The following is a 21,790-nucleotide window of genomic DNA, read 5'->3' as shown; positions in this document are numbered from 1 at the left end:
GCTTTATGTCCTGTCCTTTTTGTGTTTTTCCTTCTGGTTAAAAACATTTTGGATGAGTCTTCTTTGCCTACTGGTTTTCTTCTGCCTCTTCCCTCTTTCCAAATCAACCTTCAGGAACCCTCTCTGATTAATTGCATTTTACACCAACAAACAAGGCATGTGATACATTAATATAAACTTCTTGAGATGATTTATCAGGATCTTCACATCATATTCATGTGTGCATACTGAATTGAATTCAAAATCAAACTTCAAAAGCAGGACTTTTTAACATATCGTTAACATAATCATTACCCAATACTCAATACTTGATACTCAATAAATGTTTTGAAATAAACACAATTTTTATTGTTAATCTTCCTAAAGAAACTAGTATAATCTTATTTTTTTTACACAAAATCTATCAAGAAGAGATTGATTGTTTAAAGAAAAAAATAAAGCAAAGCAAAACAAAACAAGTTGAGAGAATCCAGGCTTTTTCAATCTTCATCATATTTTTTGAAAACGGTGATTTGATTTCACTGTCTCAATTCATCAGAGCCTGCCTTTAAGTTACAAAGATCTGTCTTTCCTACTGTTACATGGATGAAAGTGAATCCATATAAACCATACCAACACCATCATGTATAACTGGTGGTAAAACTTTATTATTCAAGTTTAGATGTAACAGACATCTTTGCTGCCTGAAGATTGTTTGCATAAGAAATACACCAAGAACATGTTTGTGAGTAGAAATGAACATGCACTATGAAAACAAAATTAAATAAAACAAACAAAAAAAAAATTCCATGTGTTGTAAGAACAGAACTATTATAGCCAACATTCTAATATTCAAATCAGGACTACAAATTGAATTTTTTCTTAGCAACATGAAATCATTCCGTATGAAAGACATTTTCTGCTGGTGAATATTGCTGTAAGTGAATTTTACATTGGCATTTTGAGATGTTTCCCGCCCCTGTCCCTCCCCCCACCCACAAATTATCCATGTTGTCAAATAGCCCACCCTAAGGAATTTGGCATTTCTTATTGGGATATTTGCCTTGTTGGTAGCCATTAAGAAACTATGGTTTTATTTATTGTAATAGTTTTGCCTCTTCATAGCCAACGCTACAGGCTGTCTAGTTATGATATTTACAGCTCGTCTTTAATAAAAATGACCCCAACCTTTCCTGGCCCTTGGGAACTGAGAGTTTAAATAAGTCCCTTGGCCCTATAATAATACTTGGCACTCCCATGGCGCCTTTTCACCAAGGATCTCAAAGTGCTTTACAAACAAGTACTACATTACCATTATTATTATTATTAATAATAATATTATTATTAATATATTTTTTCCATTTTACAGGTGAGGAACCTGAGGCACAAAAAGAGAAAAAAAAAAAGTGATTTGCTGCACGTCATATAATGAAAAGAGAACCGGGGGAGGGGGGTAAAAATCAGGATCCAGTTTTGGGACTCATGGGTCTTGAATGACCATTTTCTCTGATGAAGGCTAAGCATTATTTCCATGTAAAGTTACTCTTGCTTTTTCTCTGGCGTAGGACGGAGTGAAGCTTATATTTTACGTTTCCTCTCAAGAGAACAACACACAAGCCTACATTATCCAGTTTCCACACGTGGACCAATGCTGAAGTTCACATTTTCTTCATCCCTGACTTGACACACGTCAGCCCTAGCACCTTCCAGAGGTCCTAATTCTTGCAGACAACTGTGGATGTTTTCTAAACAACTGACCGCTATCAGCAATACGGGAGTCCACTGTCTGTGACACAGTCATGGAAAACCAAAAGGAAGTGCTCTGCAAAGAAGTCATGCCTTCTGCCCTTGGCCAAGTCTTTCTTTGGGAAAATAACACAGCCCTTCAAAGTCCCGACGCATGTCTTTCCATCCTCTTCTCCTTTACAGCTGCCTGCTGAGAGAGTGCCACCTAGAAGTACCTACCTTTGGTTAGCATGTTTAGTCTCATATTCAGGTTGGACTGCAGTTCCTCCATTTTCTCCTGTGATCTAAGACAGTCAGCAAAGCCTTCGCCCACTTGCTCACCAAAGGTGCCTTGGGTATTTTTGCCACGGCCCTCAACCCAAAGACAGGGAGCTGTGAGCGCAAGTAAACTATAGGCGAAAGGCTGGCAAACGGCACAGAAGCTGACAGCCAGCTTCTTGACTTCATGCTTCTGCCACGGGATGTCAGCTCTTCCCCTCCAGAACTCTGTTAATGTTCACCAACTCAACAGGCAGGCAGTCCAGAGGTCTCAAGACAGGTCACCTTGGGATGTTCTGCAGCCACGCAGCGGGAGGCTAGTCCTTATTTTAGTAGCAGGATTGATATTCTTCAATTCATTAAGAAAAATGTATATCCTCAGGCATTTTCAAAAATATACACATTTAGTATTTTTGGAGCTGTATTTGCATTGGATTATCATAGATTATGTGCACATGTGCAATCATCAACAATGTGCTACCACAGGCTTCAACAAAGAGCTGTTCAAGGTCATCCCTTTTGTCTCCTTCCCATTAATATTACCTTAGGAAAGAATCCCCATGCTTGTTTTCTAAAATCTACCCTCACTAAAAGAGAACAGCTTAGAAGAAAACATCACACTCTTAAAAGCTGATTTTTTTTTTTTAAAAAAAAGAACATCTCAATATGTCATGTAGAAAGAATGGGTACAGTCTTTTTGTTTTGAACTATGGAGTTTAGGTGTTTGCCGAGAGAGCTCCATCCTTTTCTCATCTACTTAGAGTCGTGCAGTGCCTCTCAGTCCACAGTCCTCCGAGGTGGGCTGGCTCTTTATGATTTTTCTGTCCCAAACAACGATATGAACATATGGGTGAAGAGATGGAGAGAGAAAGAGTGAGAAGGAGCAGAATGAGAATGCGTGAGCTGGTCCTGGCCTAAAGTTTGATCCAAAGCCTGATTCAGAATACAGATGCGTACTTTAAAAAGACTTAAAGAGTTTTTTGGGGGGAGGGTATAGCTCAGTGGTAGAGCACATGCTTAGCATGCATGAGGTCCTGGGTTTAACCCCCAGTACCTTCATTAAAAAAAAAAAAATAAACAAACAAAACTAATTACCTTCCCTCCCCCCAAAACCAAAAAGGACTTACAGTTTTTAAATGGCATACAATTTTAGTTGGCATATAGTTTTTATCATTGGGAAAGCCTTTTCCAAGAGCGGAAATTCCTAAGTAGTTTTGAACCCCCTCCCCGCCCCCCAAAAAAGGTTAAGTCCCTAAATAGCTCATTTAAAATGACAGTTTAAGACAACATGATCCAGAACTCTAAAACCCAATTAAAAATAAAGATAACCACCAATCATTTTTGTGATATATGTTGAGAGCTGGAACAAAGGCTCTCGTAAGTCAAAAATTCAGGGGTATTTTAGTGTTGTGTTAAATTTTCATCTTTTTTAATAGTCCAACTTTTTCTCCATCAAAATATGAAAGTAAAATAAATGAAAATAAAATCATCAATAACAAAGGAATACAGAATAAGATCGTGTCAATGCTATCTAAGAATATTCTACTGAAAGTAGACTGACCATAAATATTCCAAGAATAGTGATATGTATTTTCCAACGCTAACCATTACTACTTGTCTGTCTGAGAAAAAATAAAAAAATCAGATGAAAAAAAAAAAGACATACATGCCCAAAATGAATAACCTACTTGTTTCTAACACAGTGGAGAAACTTCTTATGGGGTATTTCTGCCCAAAAAAGTCATACCTAACATTGCCCTAGTTAACCAAACTCCGCGTATTTTCTGATTGGAGCAGTCCACATTGAATGTTGCTTGAGGATTGCCAAGGTGCACTTTGTTTCTAGTCCTTTTACTAAGAAAATTATTGCTTTGTTGTTTGGGAAATCTCCTCTTGTTTAGATCTTTAATTGCCACCTCTCCAATCTGCCTGTACACTTTGAGATACGTTCATCAAAATTCCTAAGAAATATCAGGTGCATCACATCATGCGAATGTCGAAGCCCCTCATTCCACCTCTGTCTCTCAGTTCCTGTGAACATTAGAGCGACTTGACAGGTGAGATCAGAATAGGACCCTTTAAAAATGAAACTGAAGCAGAAGGCTTAGTCCTGACTTCTTTCTCTCTCTCTCTCTCCTTTTTTTTTTTTTTTTTCCCACATGAAAACGAAAATGCAAGAATGGAAATGACAACACAATATCAGAAAGACATGTTTAACTTCATTCACTACAACAGTCACAAACTGGTTGAACTCTACCTGCCATCCAACTTTAAGAAACGAAGACCTGGCACTGTGAAAAAGAAACGAAACCCAAACAAAACAAAACAATACAAAGCAACTGCGAATTCATGTAAAAATGAAGTGCAAATGCGACTACTGAATGCAATAAAAATATGAGTGCTGCGGATTCCAGCAGCACTTATCAAAATCATTTCTGAAATGTTTCATCTGAAACATAGACAAAGCAATAAAAAGAGGATATATGTTTATCATCTTAAGCATAACAATGTGAATTAAGAGCTTAAAAATTAAAAAAAAAAAGTACTTGGAATGAATAGTGCTACCCTTTTTTTCCTAAGTAGGCATAAAAATATTTTCATTTCCTTCTTGTTTTCCATACCATTATATCAAGAACTTTCATTTGTTTCATGTTACCGTTTACAACTTTAATGCACACACACACACACACAAAGAGATATCTACCGCAATAGAAATAGTTGCTTCATTACCTTGTTTGCTACATTTGCAAATGTAAACAGCTAGGCAGAGCCAGAACTGACTCTAATGCATGATGGAATATCTTTGTTGCATACGTACACTGTAGAAAATAATTATTCAATATGTCAGGCACCATTATTTGAAATGTAATACATTAATATTTACTAGAAAAATAAGGTTTTTTTTTTTTTTCCTATTTGTTCTCCCAACTTCTTTAATGAAATAAGTTAATCTGACAGTGCATCCAGTAGCTTGTAATATCTTCTACATCTCCGTGGCAAAAAATAAACTACTGGTTGGGACGATATAATGCAAATTATTAAAGTCAGTCCTTGTACATACATCCTTGTAGCAAGCATTGAGGCTCGACTAACAGCACCTTTAACCAATTATTTAATGTTCAGTTATTTAGCCCTATTTCCCTGAGCAGTTATGCTGAGGCTTTCCCTTCATGGATAGTTTTACAAAGCCTTGAGTATTAAAAGTACTATGAAGAACATACTTCTAAGAATCCTATTTAATGCTACTTAACTAAACCTGTATAAATCTAATGAAGGGGTTGACTGGTACATATACCAACTGTCAGTCTGTGGTAACGTAACCTTAGACGCTGCCTGACCACAAAGTTTGGAAATTATATATAAACCAAAGGAAAATAAATAAATACAGCAGGTTACCTTGTGGAGAAATATCATGCGTTCTAAGCCAATGAAGCCCATGGTCTGAATTTTTGTATCCATCTAGTCTTTTCAACTGAGGGGATTCCTTTAGTTATGACGTGCCCAGTGAGATTAGTGACCGAGAGGAAGTTTAAAAAAACAAACCCAAACTGGTTCATCACATACAAGAAAGAAATACCTGGCTAACATACAATCACTACATAAGCACTGAGGAGGTTGTTTTTAAAAATGCATATATATTTGGACAAAATGAGCCTAAATGGCAAACAAAAGGACTATGTTGGAAAGGAGTACTTGAACATCTAAAGGACAAAAATATCAGAGAGGGTGTGCATGTGTATGTACAGGCAGGGCTGGCCAAAATCCTTGTGTCACCATCTGTCATTTTTCCCTGTTGCTCTCTCACCAAGCCTAACCACAGCTCACGTTTCTAGGTCTAAATCTGAAACACGGTCAATGAGAGGAGACTCATCGAAGAGGGCGCCATTTTCCTTTCACTGCCCTGGAGATGAGATTTCTCCTCGTCTGCCTTGGATTTCATGATACTTCTAAACTGAGGCAACAATTCATTGGTTTTTGAGCAGATGGGCCAACGGCCAGCCCAATACTGCTTTAATATCATAAGATGTAAACCCTTCCAAATTCTAGACAGCTTTGATCTCTCTCTTTACAAGCATAATAATTATAGTCTGGTGATACTTCTTACAGATGGTTTCCACAGTACACATTTGCCAAGATGGTTTTGACTTACTAGGTTCTAAAACATGACTATTTACCATCTTCCATTTATTTTTCTCACTGACCATTTGTCTCATTTTTTAATCTTGGTAACCTACTCATCAAAAGAAAGAATAATAAAAGAAGGGGATTTCATGTTGGATAAGGCAGGCTCTATGAAGTATTTTTTTTTTTAATAGGTCTTCATAAGACATTACAAGCTATTGAATTCCCATCAAGAAAACCTATTTCTATTTAATTGTGCTAAGTGCTAAGGTTTTACTCTTTAGATTTTCCGTTTTTTTCCGCTTGTGCATTGTTCCTATGCAGGCCCCTCTGGATATGAGTTGTGAAGTCATATTTGTCCGTGCAAAGATGCTGGCATATGCTGCACTGGAAAGGTCCACTGTCACCATGGCAACTCATATGCAAAGCATACATCACTTCATCCAGAAAGACAATGCCACAGTGCACACATTTTGTGGAAAGTTCATCTTGAGTACTTCTATCCACTTTCTCTGTTTTTACTACATTCAAGGGACCTTCATTTTTTACACTGGATGGTGCCTTCGTTTTCTCCTTGGAGGCACCGTTTGCAGTTGGCCCAGGTCTGGAATGCTTGATCGCCAAATCTAGAGGAATGTCATTGTCTGATCCGACAGCTGAAAAATGAGGAGGCAGGTTGAAGGTGGGATAAGGCACATAGTTTTGGCAAGGATTTGGTAGGCCAGGCACGTGACTCAAGTAGTGCGGATTGCCAGGAACGGAGAGCTTATATTTACTCCAGAACCGCAGCCAATCAGCTTCACTCTGGAAGTCATTATGTACAAAGGGAAGTCCAAACAGCGGGTACTGGTACTTTTCAATAGGGCTGCCTGGTGGCGAGTAGTTTGGGTGCTTCGCGGGTCTCATGTACTTTTCTATGGGACTGCCCCTCTCAGAACTCCCTTTCCCTTCAGACACGGAGGAACTGTTTCCCGGGTCTCCAGTACTTTCCTGAGGACTTTTTATCTGAATGTGCAAAGGTTGCATCCTTTTGTGAATATCCAGAGTTTGGCTGACCAGGACTGGCTGCTGAGCAGAATGGCTTTTAGTCAATGAACCCTGGGCTTCGTATTTACTCAGGCTGGGGAGCGGAATTTCCCTCTGGTGACCTTCAGTTAAATGGTCTTCTGACCTCCTCTCTAAGGGGCTCCCATTGACTTGCTCCTCGCTGCCACCCCTCTGCTGTTTGTTGAGCTGCTCAGCCTGAAGTGCCTCTGGGTTAAGGCGCTTTCTTGTTCTTCTCCTAATAATCTGCTCACCGTTGTTTTGTTTAATGATGTTTAAAGGCCTGGGAGTCTGCAGAGAACACACACACAATACATAAAAGGAAAACATTCAAAAATACATTAAAACGCATTACCAATTCCGCGCAAATATAAACCATGCTGAAGTTCAAAGCAAAGATAGGCTTTACGTTAGAGATTTACTAAATCTCCTCCTTTTGCCCTAAGCAGGATCAGAGGAAGTAACCATGGCACACCATTTCACTCTAATGAAATCAGGCCCATCTTTACAGGGAGGACTGAAAAACTTTAATCTACTTGAAAACAGCTTTTCCAAACTCAATAGATTCTGGAATTGCATCATTTAGTGATAAAACTGTGTAGCAAGTTACTTGAAGAAATGTGACTTTTCTGAAATATTTCTCAACTTCTGAGTCATGCACTGGGATGTCAACATAGTAACTTGGGAGATGGGTTTTAGTGACGACTGTGGAAAAATTATACATTGCTGTTGACTGAGCTGTGTTCCCCACTCCCCCGTTCATAGGTTGAAGTGCTAACTCCTCAGTGTGAGTGTGGCTGAAGAGGAGGTCTTTAGGAGGTAAATAAGGTTAAATGAGGACACAGCATGAAGGCAGCCTTCCACAAGCCAGGAAGAGCACTCTCACCAGAACCCAACCATGCTGGTGCCCTAATCTCAGACTCCCGGCCTCTAGAACTGTGTGCTAATATATTTTTGTTGTTTCAGCCACTTAATTTATGGTATTTTGTTATGCCAACCCTAGCTAAGTAATACATTCTTCTAAATAATTGCAAGTGTGAATATATAATATTAAAGATCAGAGCAAAAATAATCCAAGACAAATTGACAGAATTTCAAGAAAAGATATCAGGTAATCAAAGCTGTATCAGAGAGAGGTTTTTTGTTTTGTTTTTGTTTTTTAATCTCTCACTTTTATTTCTCTTTCTTTAATTATGTGAGTATTCACTATGGAAGGCTTTAGTTGTTAACAGGTGAAACATTTGTTTTCTGTTGAAAATCTAATTTATCTGTGGCCTCGGTTCAAATATCCAATTTGTTACTCTACTCTGTACTTAAATCGAATGCTAACTTTCACTCAGCTTAAGTATGCTATTCAACTTCGACATTATATGATTGGTATTTATGTACATGTTCAACAGGTGTTTATATTCCATGACTAAAATCCGTAGATAAGACTGTAAAAAAAAAAAAAAAAAAACTTTACTTGCAGTAAGAGCTCTAACTTTGATTTATACAATTGAAAGAATAAGCTTAATAAATGAATGCATATTTATAGATTAAAAATGCAGGAGAATCATTAAATGAGCTAAAATCTGATGCTAAAAGATTACTGAAACCAGGAAATAATTTCTACACAAAATATCAATACATCATTTGTGAATTGTACCTAGAAAGGATGAACCTGAATGCAAGAGTGTACTTTTTATCTGTTAGACATAATATAAATCCTTTTGGAATGTTTCTGTTTTCACAAAGATATTTTGAAGGAGAAAAGATAACACGCTTTTTATTGACAATCAAATTACTGGTTTCAGAAAAAAAATGCTATTTTCCCTTGGGTATGTTCATTTATTTTGTTCAGAATTTCAGGTATATAAAAAGCTCATATTCAGATTATAAAAATAGGCAGTATTTAATCTCTACCTTCTAAAGAAATCTGAAATTTGCATTCATACCTTTTTTAAACTTTCATAACTTTTGTGGCGGCCTTTGATGTGAAACGTGAGCATAACCTTTATGTATTTAAATTTATGACTTAAAAAAACCCTCAAAATTGAAAACATCTCCTCTCTGGAGAGATGAATATTAAAATAACTGTAAAAAAAGAGTTTAGTTTGTATCACAGTTGTTAAATTATCGTAACCTGGAAGAGCAGTAGTTTAGTTATTTCTTGGCCTTTGCTTAGCCAGAGTTCAATTAAAATCATTGTCAGTACTTATTAAACGGAAGCTTACTGCTGTGCTTAAATGGTGAAGGTAAAAAAGTAAGGTGATGTTGATGGTGGTGGTGGGTGGGTGGGAATCCTGTCAGCTACATGCTAATAACTAAGGTTTTTACATTTTACCACCAATTAGTATTGTTAGCAGCCTGTATTTTTAAAAAGAGTGCTTCCAATGGTCCGTTTATGAGGACATTTTGTCTAAAATTGTATTCCCTGTAGCCATAATCTATTCATTGGCTTGTGCTTAGAGCGGCGGTAAAATGCCAAGCAAAATGAAAAAAGGTGGAGGGAAATAGAGTTCTGCTTACTCAATGGGGGATTCCGATTTTTAAAGGCAGCTCTTGTCAACAGATAAACTTTCTCAACTAAAAAAATATTCTTCAGGAACTCAAATGCATCTGAAGATGGGTGATGTGCAAGTTTACATTTTATGATAGGATTCTAACTAAAATTTGGTTAGAAATAACTGGAGAGCCACAGAAAGAAGCCAGTTAGAGATCTTAAAACCCAAACACTTATGCACCTTACTCCACTCTGCTGGGTGCTTTCAAGCACTCGGATACCTCTGACTGAAAGCACTGGAGAGAGTCACCTGGCATCCTGGGTCCTAGCTTAGAACCACTCTCCTGAATGTGCCCAACTTCCAGTCCCCAAAGCAGCCAAGATGACCCTTGCAAATTCCAAAGATAAACTGGAAAATAAGCAATTTTTCCCTGTCCTATGTTTTACACCGAACATGGGAGAGTACACTTTAAACACACACACACACACAACTTTTTAATATACTTTTGAACTTTTAAGGTTTCTCCTTTCTACCTAAGTTAATTTCACTGAATTCTGATAACCACTAGTTCAACTCTCTGTTATGGGAAGTTCCCAGAAATCAATCATTTTCCTCTTCTATATCAAAAGGAGCATAATGCATTACTAATGATCTCAAATGTTTCCCCCCATAACATCTAAGGCTGGTCCACCATAAATCACATGTGCACTCAAAGCGCCTGGATTAAACTCTGCAGGGGCAGGCAATGCAAGCCAGGGAATGGTACTTATCACGCCACAGACCAGGCTGCTTTATAAAGCTTTTCCTGAAACAGTCTAACAAGGTCTTACCGAGTGAAGCTTCTGGTAGAGGCCACACGCGTTGCATACATATCCGCCATTTGCATTCTTTCGCCAGAGAGAGGTCTTTGTGGTCAAGCAATTGGCACAAAAAACACCCGAGCCTCTGCGCCTCTGAAATGGGAAAAAAAAACACAAGGTCAGAGGTGAGTCACATGATCGGTGGAGTTAGACCAAATCAACCCAGGAGTTTTGTCTTTAGACTAGCAACAATGACAGTATAAAACCACACTGCCCATAATGAGGTCAGGTTCAATTGTGTTTAATAGGCACCACTGATTTTCATTATAATTAACCCTACAGTGATGGATGAGGTGTGTTCAGCACCAAAGGCTTTTCACAGAAACAGCTTTAACTTTTTGAACCTTGGGTTTTGTGCCTTTAATGATGGCTCCTAAATGCCGAACCCTAAAACATACCTTTTAAAAGTGTCAAAACAAAAGTCAAAAGACAGAGCCAGGCAATATGTTTAATATACTTTGGAAGAGGAGGGTACCTGTGTTTTAAAATACAGTCCAGCTTGGAATAAATGCAGCATGTAAACCATTTAGAGTTAAACCTGCTGTGTGTCTTTTTGGATGTCAGTCATGGAACGTAAGAGACCAGAAGACACTCAGTTCTAATTTTTGGTTTGCCGTTGTGAAGTCTGAAAGAACACACCCTCCGTCTCCTAAAGCTGAGAGGCACAGTGGGAACTTCTGCCAACCAGAAGTACAGTGTTATGAACGAGATTGCATACGAGGGGTCCGTGTCAGCCAGACAACACAGCCCCATCGATGGCTATTTATTTATTTTATTTGACTCAGACTTGAAGATCGCAAGTGTTTCTGAACACAAATTGATTTTAGTGGGCTGAATTCTGTAATCACCAGATTCAAAAATAACTCAAGAATATTTAGAAGTCGATCATTAGCACTGCTTGTTCCACTTCTGCTATCAAGTAATGATTCCATTAAACTTCTCATTGAAACAGAAGTCCGGCTGTGTCTGTAGGCGCAAAGACTAACAGGCAGGAAATGGAAGTCTCTTGTTGCAAAAAAAAAAAAAAAAAAGGCCAGCCCGAGCTGCAACTCTGCTCTCCTTTCGCTTCCTAGGAAGCAGAGCCTTTCATGACAAAATATGCATGTGAGATAAGGAGTGGAAAAAGTCTTGCTGGAACCCAATTTTGTTATAAATTTAAAATTACAAACACTATAAGTCAAAATTTCAGGGATTCATAAAATTTAGGCAATTTATTTAACTTGAGTCCATACTGTAGACGAGTGGTATCTCTGCCAAGAAAATACAATGGTTATAATTGTACTCTGATACATTTCAAATGGAAAGCTTTCTGCAGACATAATTTTGGCTTCAAGACTGGAACACTTTCTTGGCATTGAAAGGGCATTTGATTCATCGGGTGTTTCACAATGTATCACTAAAAAGACCTGGTGAGCAGCCAGTTCCCTATAGGGTAATTTTTCCATCCAGACGCAACTGCTATCAGAGGCCCTCGTCAGCTAAACTAATTATGATCTTGCAATTGCTGATGCCTGCGCGCTCTAACATTTGACATCCTCCATTAATCATCAATACAAGGAAAATGAATGAAACGTAAAGAAATGAGGGCTGGTAAGCTGCACAGCCATAAAAATCTGAAATGAGAGCAATAATTTAACAAGATCGGGGGAATGTTTTTAGTGAGCACAAAGTCAGGCTAACAATTGCCCTTTTCAACCAAGAACACAATTTCATTAGTGTAGCAGGTTGGGCTACTTTGAGGTGATGTAATAAAAGCTATATTTTTCACAAAGATAATCTTTGGGTCCCTCTCCCCCCAAAGCAGGACCAGGAACGTGTCATACATTTCTCAGTCTCCGTAAGAGCGACACCAAATGCTGGGTGTCGGTCCTCAAAGTCCCAATCGGGACCCACTGCAAAAGTCCAGACAGCTGTTTCCCTCAAATCAAGGAACTATTAGAGGGTGTGTTTATCAAACACTTTGGGGCCCCCTTTATCCGAGGTGAGTCGGGGAGCCTAGTTTGGGTATAATTGTGAAACTTCCCTGGGGCCATGCTGTCTTTTTCCTCCATCTAAATAACACGTTTGGCAAATAAACACCAATTTGATCCACATAAAGGCAATGGAAATGTCCATTTGGAAACTAACCCGCATATATGGCTGAGGCTCAAATCTGGATGTGTAACCATTCACTCCAGCCTGCTTTTCTTTCCTTACGCCCTGGGTGCTTGACACAGCATGCCAAAGTGGGTGTAATCCTGGTTTCAGAGAATGCTTCAATCCTTGCACAATTTTGTGCTTAATTCTCTTGCAAAGAAAATGCCCTTCATTAGTTAGAGGGAAAATCCTGAAATTACAGCACTGGTTTCCACAGGCATATCTTGCTTTAAGCAGCATTTAGGCTCCCACAAAGGCTGGTATCTTTTAGGTAAATCATACCTTATTTTAAAAATACCAGGAGCACTTTGGATTCACTTATCCAGAGTCAGTATGGCATGGGGGTTAATAATCAGATTTAGGAGTCAGACAACTTGTATTCAAAACATGTCTCTGCCTTAAATTTCCTCATCTTTAAAGTGTAAGCTGCTGTGAGTATTAATGTGGCAAATGGATGCGATTTAGAACAATGCCAGGGATGTAGTAAACAGTCAAAATAGCTATCTATCAAGGGGATTCAACTGTATGTCTTTTGTAAGAGAAAAATATTTTGTCAGTTTCATTTTTATCTCCTTAATCTACTTATTGTACATTTTAGATATTCTCAAAGCATATAGTTGGATATTATCAAATGCATTTCATTTGTGTCAATCTTATCAAATATGAGAATGGAAAGTTGAGTCAGAGTGAAATATCTAGGTGTTCACACCTAGAATTCAATAGAAGCGTGCTTGTGTGGGGGTGGAGAGGGGGAGGAAGGTGAGAAATATTTCACACATTGTGTTCCTTCCCATCTGAACAAATTTATCACTTGGTAAGCACTGTAGAACTTTATGTTGGGGGCACTAGGGATTTCTGGAAGCAGCAGAGAAGGTGGGAGAATGTCCTTAGCTGTGTGACTGCAGAATTGTGGACTGTACCACATCTTTCTAAACCACGACACGGATGACAGCCTGACCTCAGGGGGAGTCACACCTTGTGTATAACGTAGCCTGGTTGGACAGAGTAAGGCATTTCTTTTCAAGTCACCAACATCCTTAGCTCAATCAAGTGCAGAGAAGTGGTCTGTTGTCAAAGAAGGCATAGTAAAAATCTCTCCTACCCCATTTTTCAAAAAAAGGCTAGTTAAACAGAAAGAAAGGCACTAAAGATCTGATTTCATTTGCAGACCATCAGGCATGATCAAGTTTTAAAATATTTTGTCATTCTCTTTTATACGATGTTTGTTAAAGACAGGAAATATAGTCATCAAATATTGTAATAAGCACCTAGGACAGTGCTTTCTGTCTTGAGCAGCTGAGCATTAATGAAATTGAAAATGATCTCCCCTGCTATTATTTCTGTCATTAGCAGTCACTTCTGTTTTTGAAAAGAAAGTTTTTAAAAAGGATTCCTTTGAAATGTCTCCCATTTGGATTGACAAATTTATCTTCAGTTGGACAGAGATGGCTAATGGTGATGTAGAAGATAAAATCAAGAGAATGAATTTTCCAGTCCTACATTCCACACTGATTTTTGAGAAGCAGCTGAAGCCATGTACTTGCTAGGTCCTGAAGGTTCAAGGTCAGGTAGAACAAAGCTCCAGCTCTCCTGCAGAGACATCATTAGAGTCACGCATTGTGGACGGTTCTACACGTGTGTGTGCATGTTTAAATAATAAGATTGTCTCTCCTTTCCCTACAAGCTGTGTTTAAGAGTTAATAATAATTTGTATCTCCATGACTTTGTGCAGGAGAGAGGAGAACTGAGTGATAAGGATAAGGACACTTCTAGGAGAAGACACGACAGGAATAAACAGCTAGTGGATAATAACACTGATGACACACCTGAGAGGCATACTGGGCATGGTTCTTACTCTCCTTTCAGGCTGAAGGAAAGCTGCACTCTTATAGAGCCAAAGCCATACACAGTCATAGCACCCTCCACCCCTGGCCTTCTCTAAGTGCACTCTCTACTTCTATGTGGTTTTCCATGGAGGGCAAGAGTGAAGGAAGGTCCGCCCCAAATCCCAGATCTACATGAGAGTCACATCCAGTGCAAATTTCTACAGAGGAAATCCTGGAATCAACAATTCAAGGAACTGACTGCTTTTAACTTCAAGTTTTAACAGTTTGCCCACTAACTTTTAGGTCACATTTGTGTGGCCGCCATGTTACTTCTATTGGCTGGTAATTTCCTGTATGAAAAAGGAAGGAGGGTGGTAGGAACAGTTAACTGCAAGGAATTCTGAGGCCAGCCCAATGATGGGCCTAGCAAAAGCTTTTCAATAACTGAGTATTGCCTGGACCACTTGTCTCCTTTCCACATTTCAAATGTACTATGACTGCCATATTGATTTTCACAACAACAATTTAGGCGACGAATTGAGACAATCATCCACACCAAGATTTGAAACAGACAGCGACACACCCATCTTTTAATAGAAGTACTCTTTCAATCCAATATAATTTTTCCTTTTCCTCCTGTACAGTGCACCAAGAAGTATAACCACTAAATAACCAACTGAAAAAAACAACAAAAAACAAAACTTTAGCCGTTAGGTTCACAGCTAACCACTGTAGGGTATCACTATCATTACATTTTTCCCAAAGCTTCTGATTCAAGTTTGGTTTTAGGGGGCTTAAATCCTCCGTTGGTTATAGATCCCTTTGCGTTGAGCCCTGACACGTGTGCTGGTAAACCCAGATGTTACTTTAGAAAAGAACAAGGATAAAAAACAAGTTTTAAATTGGTTTGGCTGTTTGTATTGCTTATTTTATTTTATTATTTGAAGATCTGCCAAAAACAAACATTGTAAGGTTTTCAAATATCGTTATTAACACAAAACGTACATAGAGTTCATTTGATTAATAAAACGTAAATATGACTGAATTATTCATTCAAGTGGCTTAACATTTGGGGACATGGGATATTCATCTTCAAGACAGTAAAAGTCCCCACTGGTGAAGTTATTTGTGCAGAAATGATCCTTTCTAATAGTTTTCTATGAATAAGAACCATACTGAAACCATGTAATTACATAACAAGCCTTGATAGACTGAGTACTTACTCACATTTTTTATGGTTTTATATCTTAGCCATTTTAAATCAATTCAATCTGAAATTTGATATACGTGCTGTGAGTCTGGATGTACCTCAAATATTTTTAACTCCTTCAGTTTCCATGTTTACTCGATTATATCAAGAATCCTTCGAGAACTTCATTCTAGGGAAATGTACAGATGGCTGTGATAGAATCTTCTGGTACAACTTTGCAGTAATAACATTTCAGTGGTAAATTCAATTCAGTTCAGTTCTGGGAATAGTTATTAAATGTCCACCATGTGCCTGGCACTGTGCTAGAAGCTGGAGTTACAGTGATCTATACGACAGACATGGTCTGTAATCTCTCAATTTCCAGGAGAATCTTCTAAAAACATATACTAAGTGTGGAGTTAACTTGATACAAACTGAGATTGTTCATGAATACTGACAGTTTAATTCAGGTAAATTGTATGGAAACATTTCTGAAGAAATCAAAGTATTTCCCATGAATGAATCTCATTTAAAGGCTGAAAGTTATCTAACAATTAGAGGGCTTAATCTCTGTGCTCCTCTATAAAAATGTGTAATAGTCTGGTCATTTTAGAAACAAGACACTTGTTTATTGTCCTATCAGTAACACTGCCCTATTAACTTCCAAAAGAGTTGCTATAAACTAAATAATGTGTTCATGACTGTCATATACAATAGACATTCAATAACTGTTGAATACATTATAAATATTATTTTAGTCTTTATCTCTATTATTCACCACTAAGAGACATAGAAGGCCACTCTCTCCCACTTCCCCTGTTAAAGAATTAACTGACACACCAGAAGAATATGAAGAATACAGCACCCAAAACCAGTTAAAATAGATGGTGGCTTGCAATGAACACCTTTAAATTAATCATCAGAATTTTATCAGAAGCACGGGCTGGTCAATATTTTAGCAAGAGCCGGGAAAGAGCACTGCCAACAAAAAGCAATAGGTAACAATACCCTGGCTGACTTTTGTTCCAAGTAAAATTGTAAAGAATCAGTTGAAATGGGCTGTACAGCACGTCAATGCCTGCTTTAAAACAACCCTCTATGCCCTCAGATTTCTTGCCAAAAAACTGAAGAGATTCTACAAGGTTCAGCCAAGCACCCATCTTATAATCACCTATCTCAGAGTTTGGAAACAAAACCTGTTTACCCTGCTTATTAAATTCACTTCCTCACCACATCAGCAATGATAATGGAGACCAGTGTAAACTGACATCCTTGGCTAGGAGCAATGGAACAACTTCTGTTCCAGAACATGAGGCAGTACACACTCCAGTAATCAGACGTTGTGCCCAGGTACAAATGTGCCTAAGACTTTTCCAGGGACATGTCACCACGCGGGAGCTGCTCAATACATCAGGACACGCTAGTGTGCTAAAAGCACATTAGCTCTGTTTCTTCTGAGATGCAGTTGGTGACTCGTGGAGTGGAAGAGCAGAAAAATTAAAGGTCCCCAAGTAAACCCCACACTGTAAATTTATTCGGGTAGATCCTTCAAATCTTCAGATTTTGGGAACTTATCACACAGATATATAACCCATTACATAGTTCTGAAGGACCCCCACCTCCGTCCTTTGACTTACCCCACATTTGGTAAATTAGCAAACCAAACACCTAATGTCATACACAAATTACCTAACGGACTAGGAGAAGAAAAACCCAGATCTTTGGAGTTCTCATCCACGCTGTTTCTGTAATAATGTTCTGCCTTGAGAGCAATATAGATTTGGACAGCTGAAAATCTGGTTGAAAATTTATGTCTACACTGTCTTTTTTCATTCAAAGTGAAAGTCATTACTGTCAAGAGAACTACTCAAGTCTCTCACTGCTTCTATTTCTGCCGCCACAGATCCATTTTCACCTTTCCTTCAGTTACAACAGTGGTCGGAACGCTGTTCTACAGGGGCTTCTTCTAAGCTAGTGCCAAAATCTGACACTGAAAAGGGAACAAAAAAAGGGGGGTGCCTTTTGGAGGCACAATTAAAAAACTTCAGCGCCTCTTAAGGAAACTTCAGCAGGAGAATTCAAGAACTGATTCTGCTTTAATAAATATACTGCAAATTTTATTTAAATAGTATCTTTAGCAAACACATTTATTATGGGAATTATTCACATGATAGAAAATAAAAATCTTGGTGATGGGGACAGTTCTAGAAAATACCTTAAGTTCTAAGCTATTTTTTGCATTATCTATATAGGATTGGCTTTATGACAGATAATGATGAAGATGATGGTCATTTTGAAAGAAACAGAAAATAACAGATAATAATCAGTCATTCTTTTTGTATTAGCTAACAGATAATAACTGTTCTATGAAGTGTTACTATCCTCAAAGCATTTACATATATATCAATGGTTCCTAAATTCTTAGAGGAGTCATAAACTCTTTTGATAAAATTTATGACACTCTCCCCAGAAAATAAAGAAAAAAATGTAAGACATTCTACAAATAACTTCAGGCTGTTCAAAAGAATGTCCTTCACAAAATGTATCCAAAAATTTCACGTGGATCTGCGTGTCCATGGATGCCAAGGTTAAGAGCTCCTGACATTTATTACCTCAGTTTAGATTCAAAATGAATTACTAGGGATTAATATTTTCTCACTTTATTGATGAGGTAAAACACTGAGAAAGGGCCTTTGACTTATCTGGTGTCAAAAATACATCCGAGGCTCTAAATCTAGGGAAAAACACATGACTTTTTCTAAAGACCATTTTTGAATCAATTATCTGGTAGAATTCTTGTGTTTGACTACCTTTTGTCCCTTCTTTGATAGTCCCCATTATGTACCCAATATTTATCAAGTACTTATTATCTGTAGGGTAATATACGATAGGCTTAGTTTTATGATCTGACATCTTCAAAACAATCTTAAGAGGTATTATTATTATTACTACAGTTATTATTATTCTATCCTCTTTACAGACGAGACAACTGAGGCTTAGAAACATTTGTCAACTGCTAAATAGTAGGGCTAAGAGACAAACCCAGGGCTCCCTCACTTTAGGCCACCATTTTTAACCATGTATCAGTCCCTCTTACTTAAAAGGTGAGTGATTGGTGAATTTTTACCAAAAACACTTCACCATAGCTTGGCTTTGAAGAAGCCTTATCTCTTCAAACCACCCTAAAACAGCTGATCAAAATTATGCAAGGTCTGAGGTACCCGAAAGAAATGAATCATCCTTGATCAGATATGGCAACGATCTGCTTTGAGGTTGAGAGAGACAGGCATAGACAGAGGAACGCAGCATTCAGCGGATGGAGAGGCAAGGGTAGGGAAGGGGGCTGGTGCAGGGCACGGGTTTTGATCCTACTGTCTCAAAAAATAAAAATAAAAAATGTGTGTGAAAAAAGTCTCTGCTTAAATGCAGAAACTAGTGCATTGACTTAGCCCGTAAAATGCCAGCATGGAAAGGCGGCTATGAACTAGGATCTCTTTTGCATTCGCCGTAGCTAGAGATGGGGCAGGAAAAATAGAGCTGAGGTTTTTGACAAGTTCTGTAAACACACATGGTCAGGTAACAGTTTACTAGATTTACTTTATATATTTATACGTTCCTTGGCAGAGACCTTTGCAATGTGTGGAATCCTCGTTATTCAAGGTAAAATATTGCCAATTCTGAAAAATGAGGTCATTTTACCAAAATCCTCAGATCTGAATAATATGAAAATATTTATAATTATTTTCCCTTAAACATTTCCCCCATTATTAGATATAAAAGTAATATGTTTTTCATCGACCTAAGGAGTTGACTCTGATACTTTTCATATGTGATATAGTTTCCATTTTGTTACATAACAGCAAAAACCAGAATATTCTTAACTCTATAAAAGTGTTTTACAGGCTATTGAGTTGAAATCAGATGTTAAAACATAGCATGTAGATTGCTCAGTTGAAAGATGGTAATTGCTGCTTATTTCCACTTCAACAACAATAAAAAAAAAAACTTATGGAAATGTAGTTAAATATACTGAAGTTAGAAACAGTTAAGAATTATATTAAAAATCTGCAAATGTATTGAGATATCCTGATATCAAATAAGCAATTTGAACTAAATAACTAAAACTTGACAAGACTACACTGGTAATACTTCTTGTTATCGTTTCATCCTCTATGACTTTTAAATACACAAGGAGGGGAAGAAAAAAATCCCTAAGGGAAATAAACCTAAACTTCATTTAATTTTTGATTCCATAAATAATCCTTTTAAAAATGTTATCTCATTTGTATTCAATTTTGTATTTCCTCAGGACCCATAAAATCCAGTATTCAAATACACCTTTCAAAGAGTTAAAATGAGTACCTAGTATTTATTATATGTCATTGTTCAAATGGAAGATGTGTCTTTAAATAAGACTTCTGTGATCACTCTAGGTAAAAAAACCCAACACTGAGTAGATAGATAATTTCATTATAGAGGTTCCGGGCAGACAGGGAAATCTAAGCTGATTTTTAAAGTTTGAATGACATTATTTTAAAAAGACAACTTGAAATTATGCATTTCCTTAACAACAATGATGTCATTTTGTAGCAACTGAAATCTTTCATGGGAAAACTGCTTCTTCAATAACTCACAGAGTCAATTACCCAGGAAAGCCCTGTAATCGGGCTGTCCTTCTGTCGCCCCCCTGGCCTCCACCCCCACCGTCCAACAGCTCACGTCCACGACTTCCTTTTCCATTACCAACTTGTCTGCAGTACCATCTGTAAAAACGAACACATACCTTGCGCTGCTCGTTTCTGCTTTTGCACGTCCATTAGTGGGACTGGCTGCAGCTGCTCAAGAAGAAAGCAATGATTGTCTTTGCTTTTATACAGATGTACTGTTCCCCCTCCAGTACTCCCATATCAGCACGAGGCAATACATCGTCTTGGGGAGGGAGCTGCTCTTAATAACCGGACTCGGACCCGGTCCTCTGCGCGATCTGGAGTTTGTTAATCACACCGTATCCCGTACCAAAGCAAGGACTCATGGCATCAAACACTCTCTCTAGAGACGACCCCTCAGTCATTCCTACCAAAAGGAACAGCTAAAATCACTTCATTCTTTGACATTTTGTACACCGAGCAGAATATCAGAAACCCAGTACTGAGGCCTGGCTGTACGTCCTGAGACATAAACCTCCTGGTGAGTGAGATTTTATTTCATGAGAAGGGCTCTGAAAATATAACACAGCAATGAACGTTCCTGAAACTTTATTTCTCCTCCCTCATGTTTATATTCTTTTTCTGTTGGCATTATTTTTTTTTTCCTGGATGAACATTGTTAAATGGTCCACAATCTCTGTGGGAGATGCAAGAAATTCCAAATTTTTAAAGTGATTTGCCTACAAGATAGAACATTTCCCCCTATTGTGGAGTAATAGGAATTAAAAAAAAAAAAGGAAAAGACCATCAATTACCAAGCTCTTAAAATAGTTGAAAAAAAAGATTCATAGAGAAGCTGAAATTTAAACCACACAAAAGAAAAAAAGAGATCCTCAAAACGGTTGTTTTCAAGTGCTAGTCCACATTTATAAATTTACCCCAAGTATATCAAAGCTACTCTTCTTCATAAGGGGTACTTTGTTGTTTCAGTGTATAAGCTTAGCTTTTGAAACATTTGAATGCCAATTCTGCCTTTGATTTTCATGTATTAAATTGTCTTAAACCATCAAATAGCTCTGCTTTCTTAGCTTTTAGGTATCTGGGAGCTAGTACCGGATTCTAATTATTTACATATTCAAGTCACTCCCAGTGGGCTGGGGGCTTTTGAAGGAAGCCCCTATTTTTCTTTTAATCTTTTTATTTTTTTTAATTATCAGTGCATTGCACATAGTAGGCATTTAACTAATGATAGCTTAATTGACTTGACCTCTATTGGAAGAGAATATATTCCTAACTTTAATAAACAATCTGTTAAAAATGTGTGTGCACATGTGTACATACACACACATGCTGTGATCAAAGTGTTATCACTTTAAATGCAGCTGTATCCATGAAATATAAATGGTAGTCATTATGACGGAAAATAGGACTCAGACTGAAAACCGTTTCACTTTTGTGAAACAAAAAGGAAAACTAATAAATTCTACATCATATTTAG

At 37.8% G+C, this 21,790-nt stretch overlaps 1 protein-coding gene across 5 annotated transcripts in view; it reads right to left on the bottom strand.

Annotated features, from left to right (window-relative positions):
• Nucleotides 1-323: 323 nt before the first annotated feature.
• TRPS1 (transcriptional repressor GATA binding 1) overlaps nucleotides 324-21,790 on the bottom strand; it is a 240,287-nt gene continuing 218,820 nt past the window's right edge. For all 5 annotated transcript variants that reach the window (XM_031439517.2, XM_031439519.2, XM_010988443.3 and 2 more), the window contains 2 exons: nucleotides 10,466-10,588; nucleotides 324-7,440 (listed from right to left, as the gene is read on the bottom strand). In XM_031439517.2, coding sequence (XP_031295377.1) covers nucleotides 6,379-7,440; nucleotides 10,466-10,588 — 1,185 coding nt within the window. In that variant the 3' untranslated portion in view covers nucleotides 324-6,378. The remainder of the gene's footprint in view (nucleotides 7,441-10,465; nucleotides 10,589-21,790) is intronic.

The sequence above is a fragment of the Camelus dromedarius genome, chromosome 20, assembly GCF_036321535.1.
Source record: "Camelus dromedarius isolate mCamDro1 chromosome 20, mCamDro1.pat, whole genome shotgun sequence".
In the NCBI taxonomy this organism is placed as follows: Eukaryota; Metazoa; Chordata; class Mammalia; order Artiodactyla; family Camelidae; genus Camelus; species Camelus dromedarius.
Note: the sequence above shows the minus strand (reverse complement) of the source record. Positions and strands in the feature narration are given on the sequence as shown.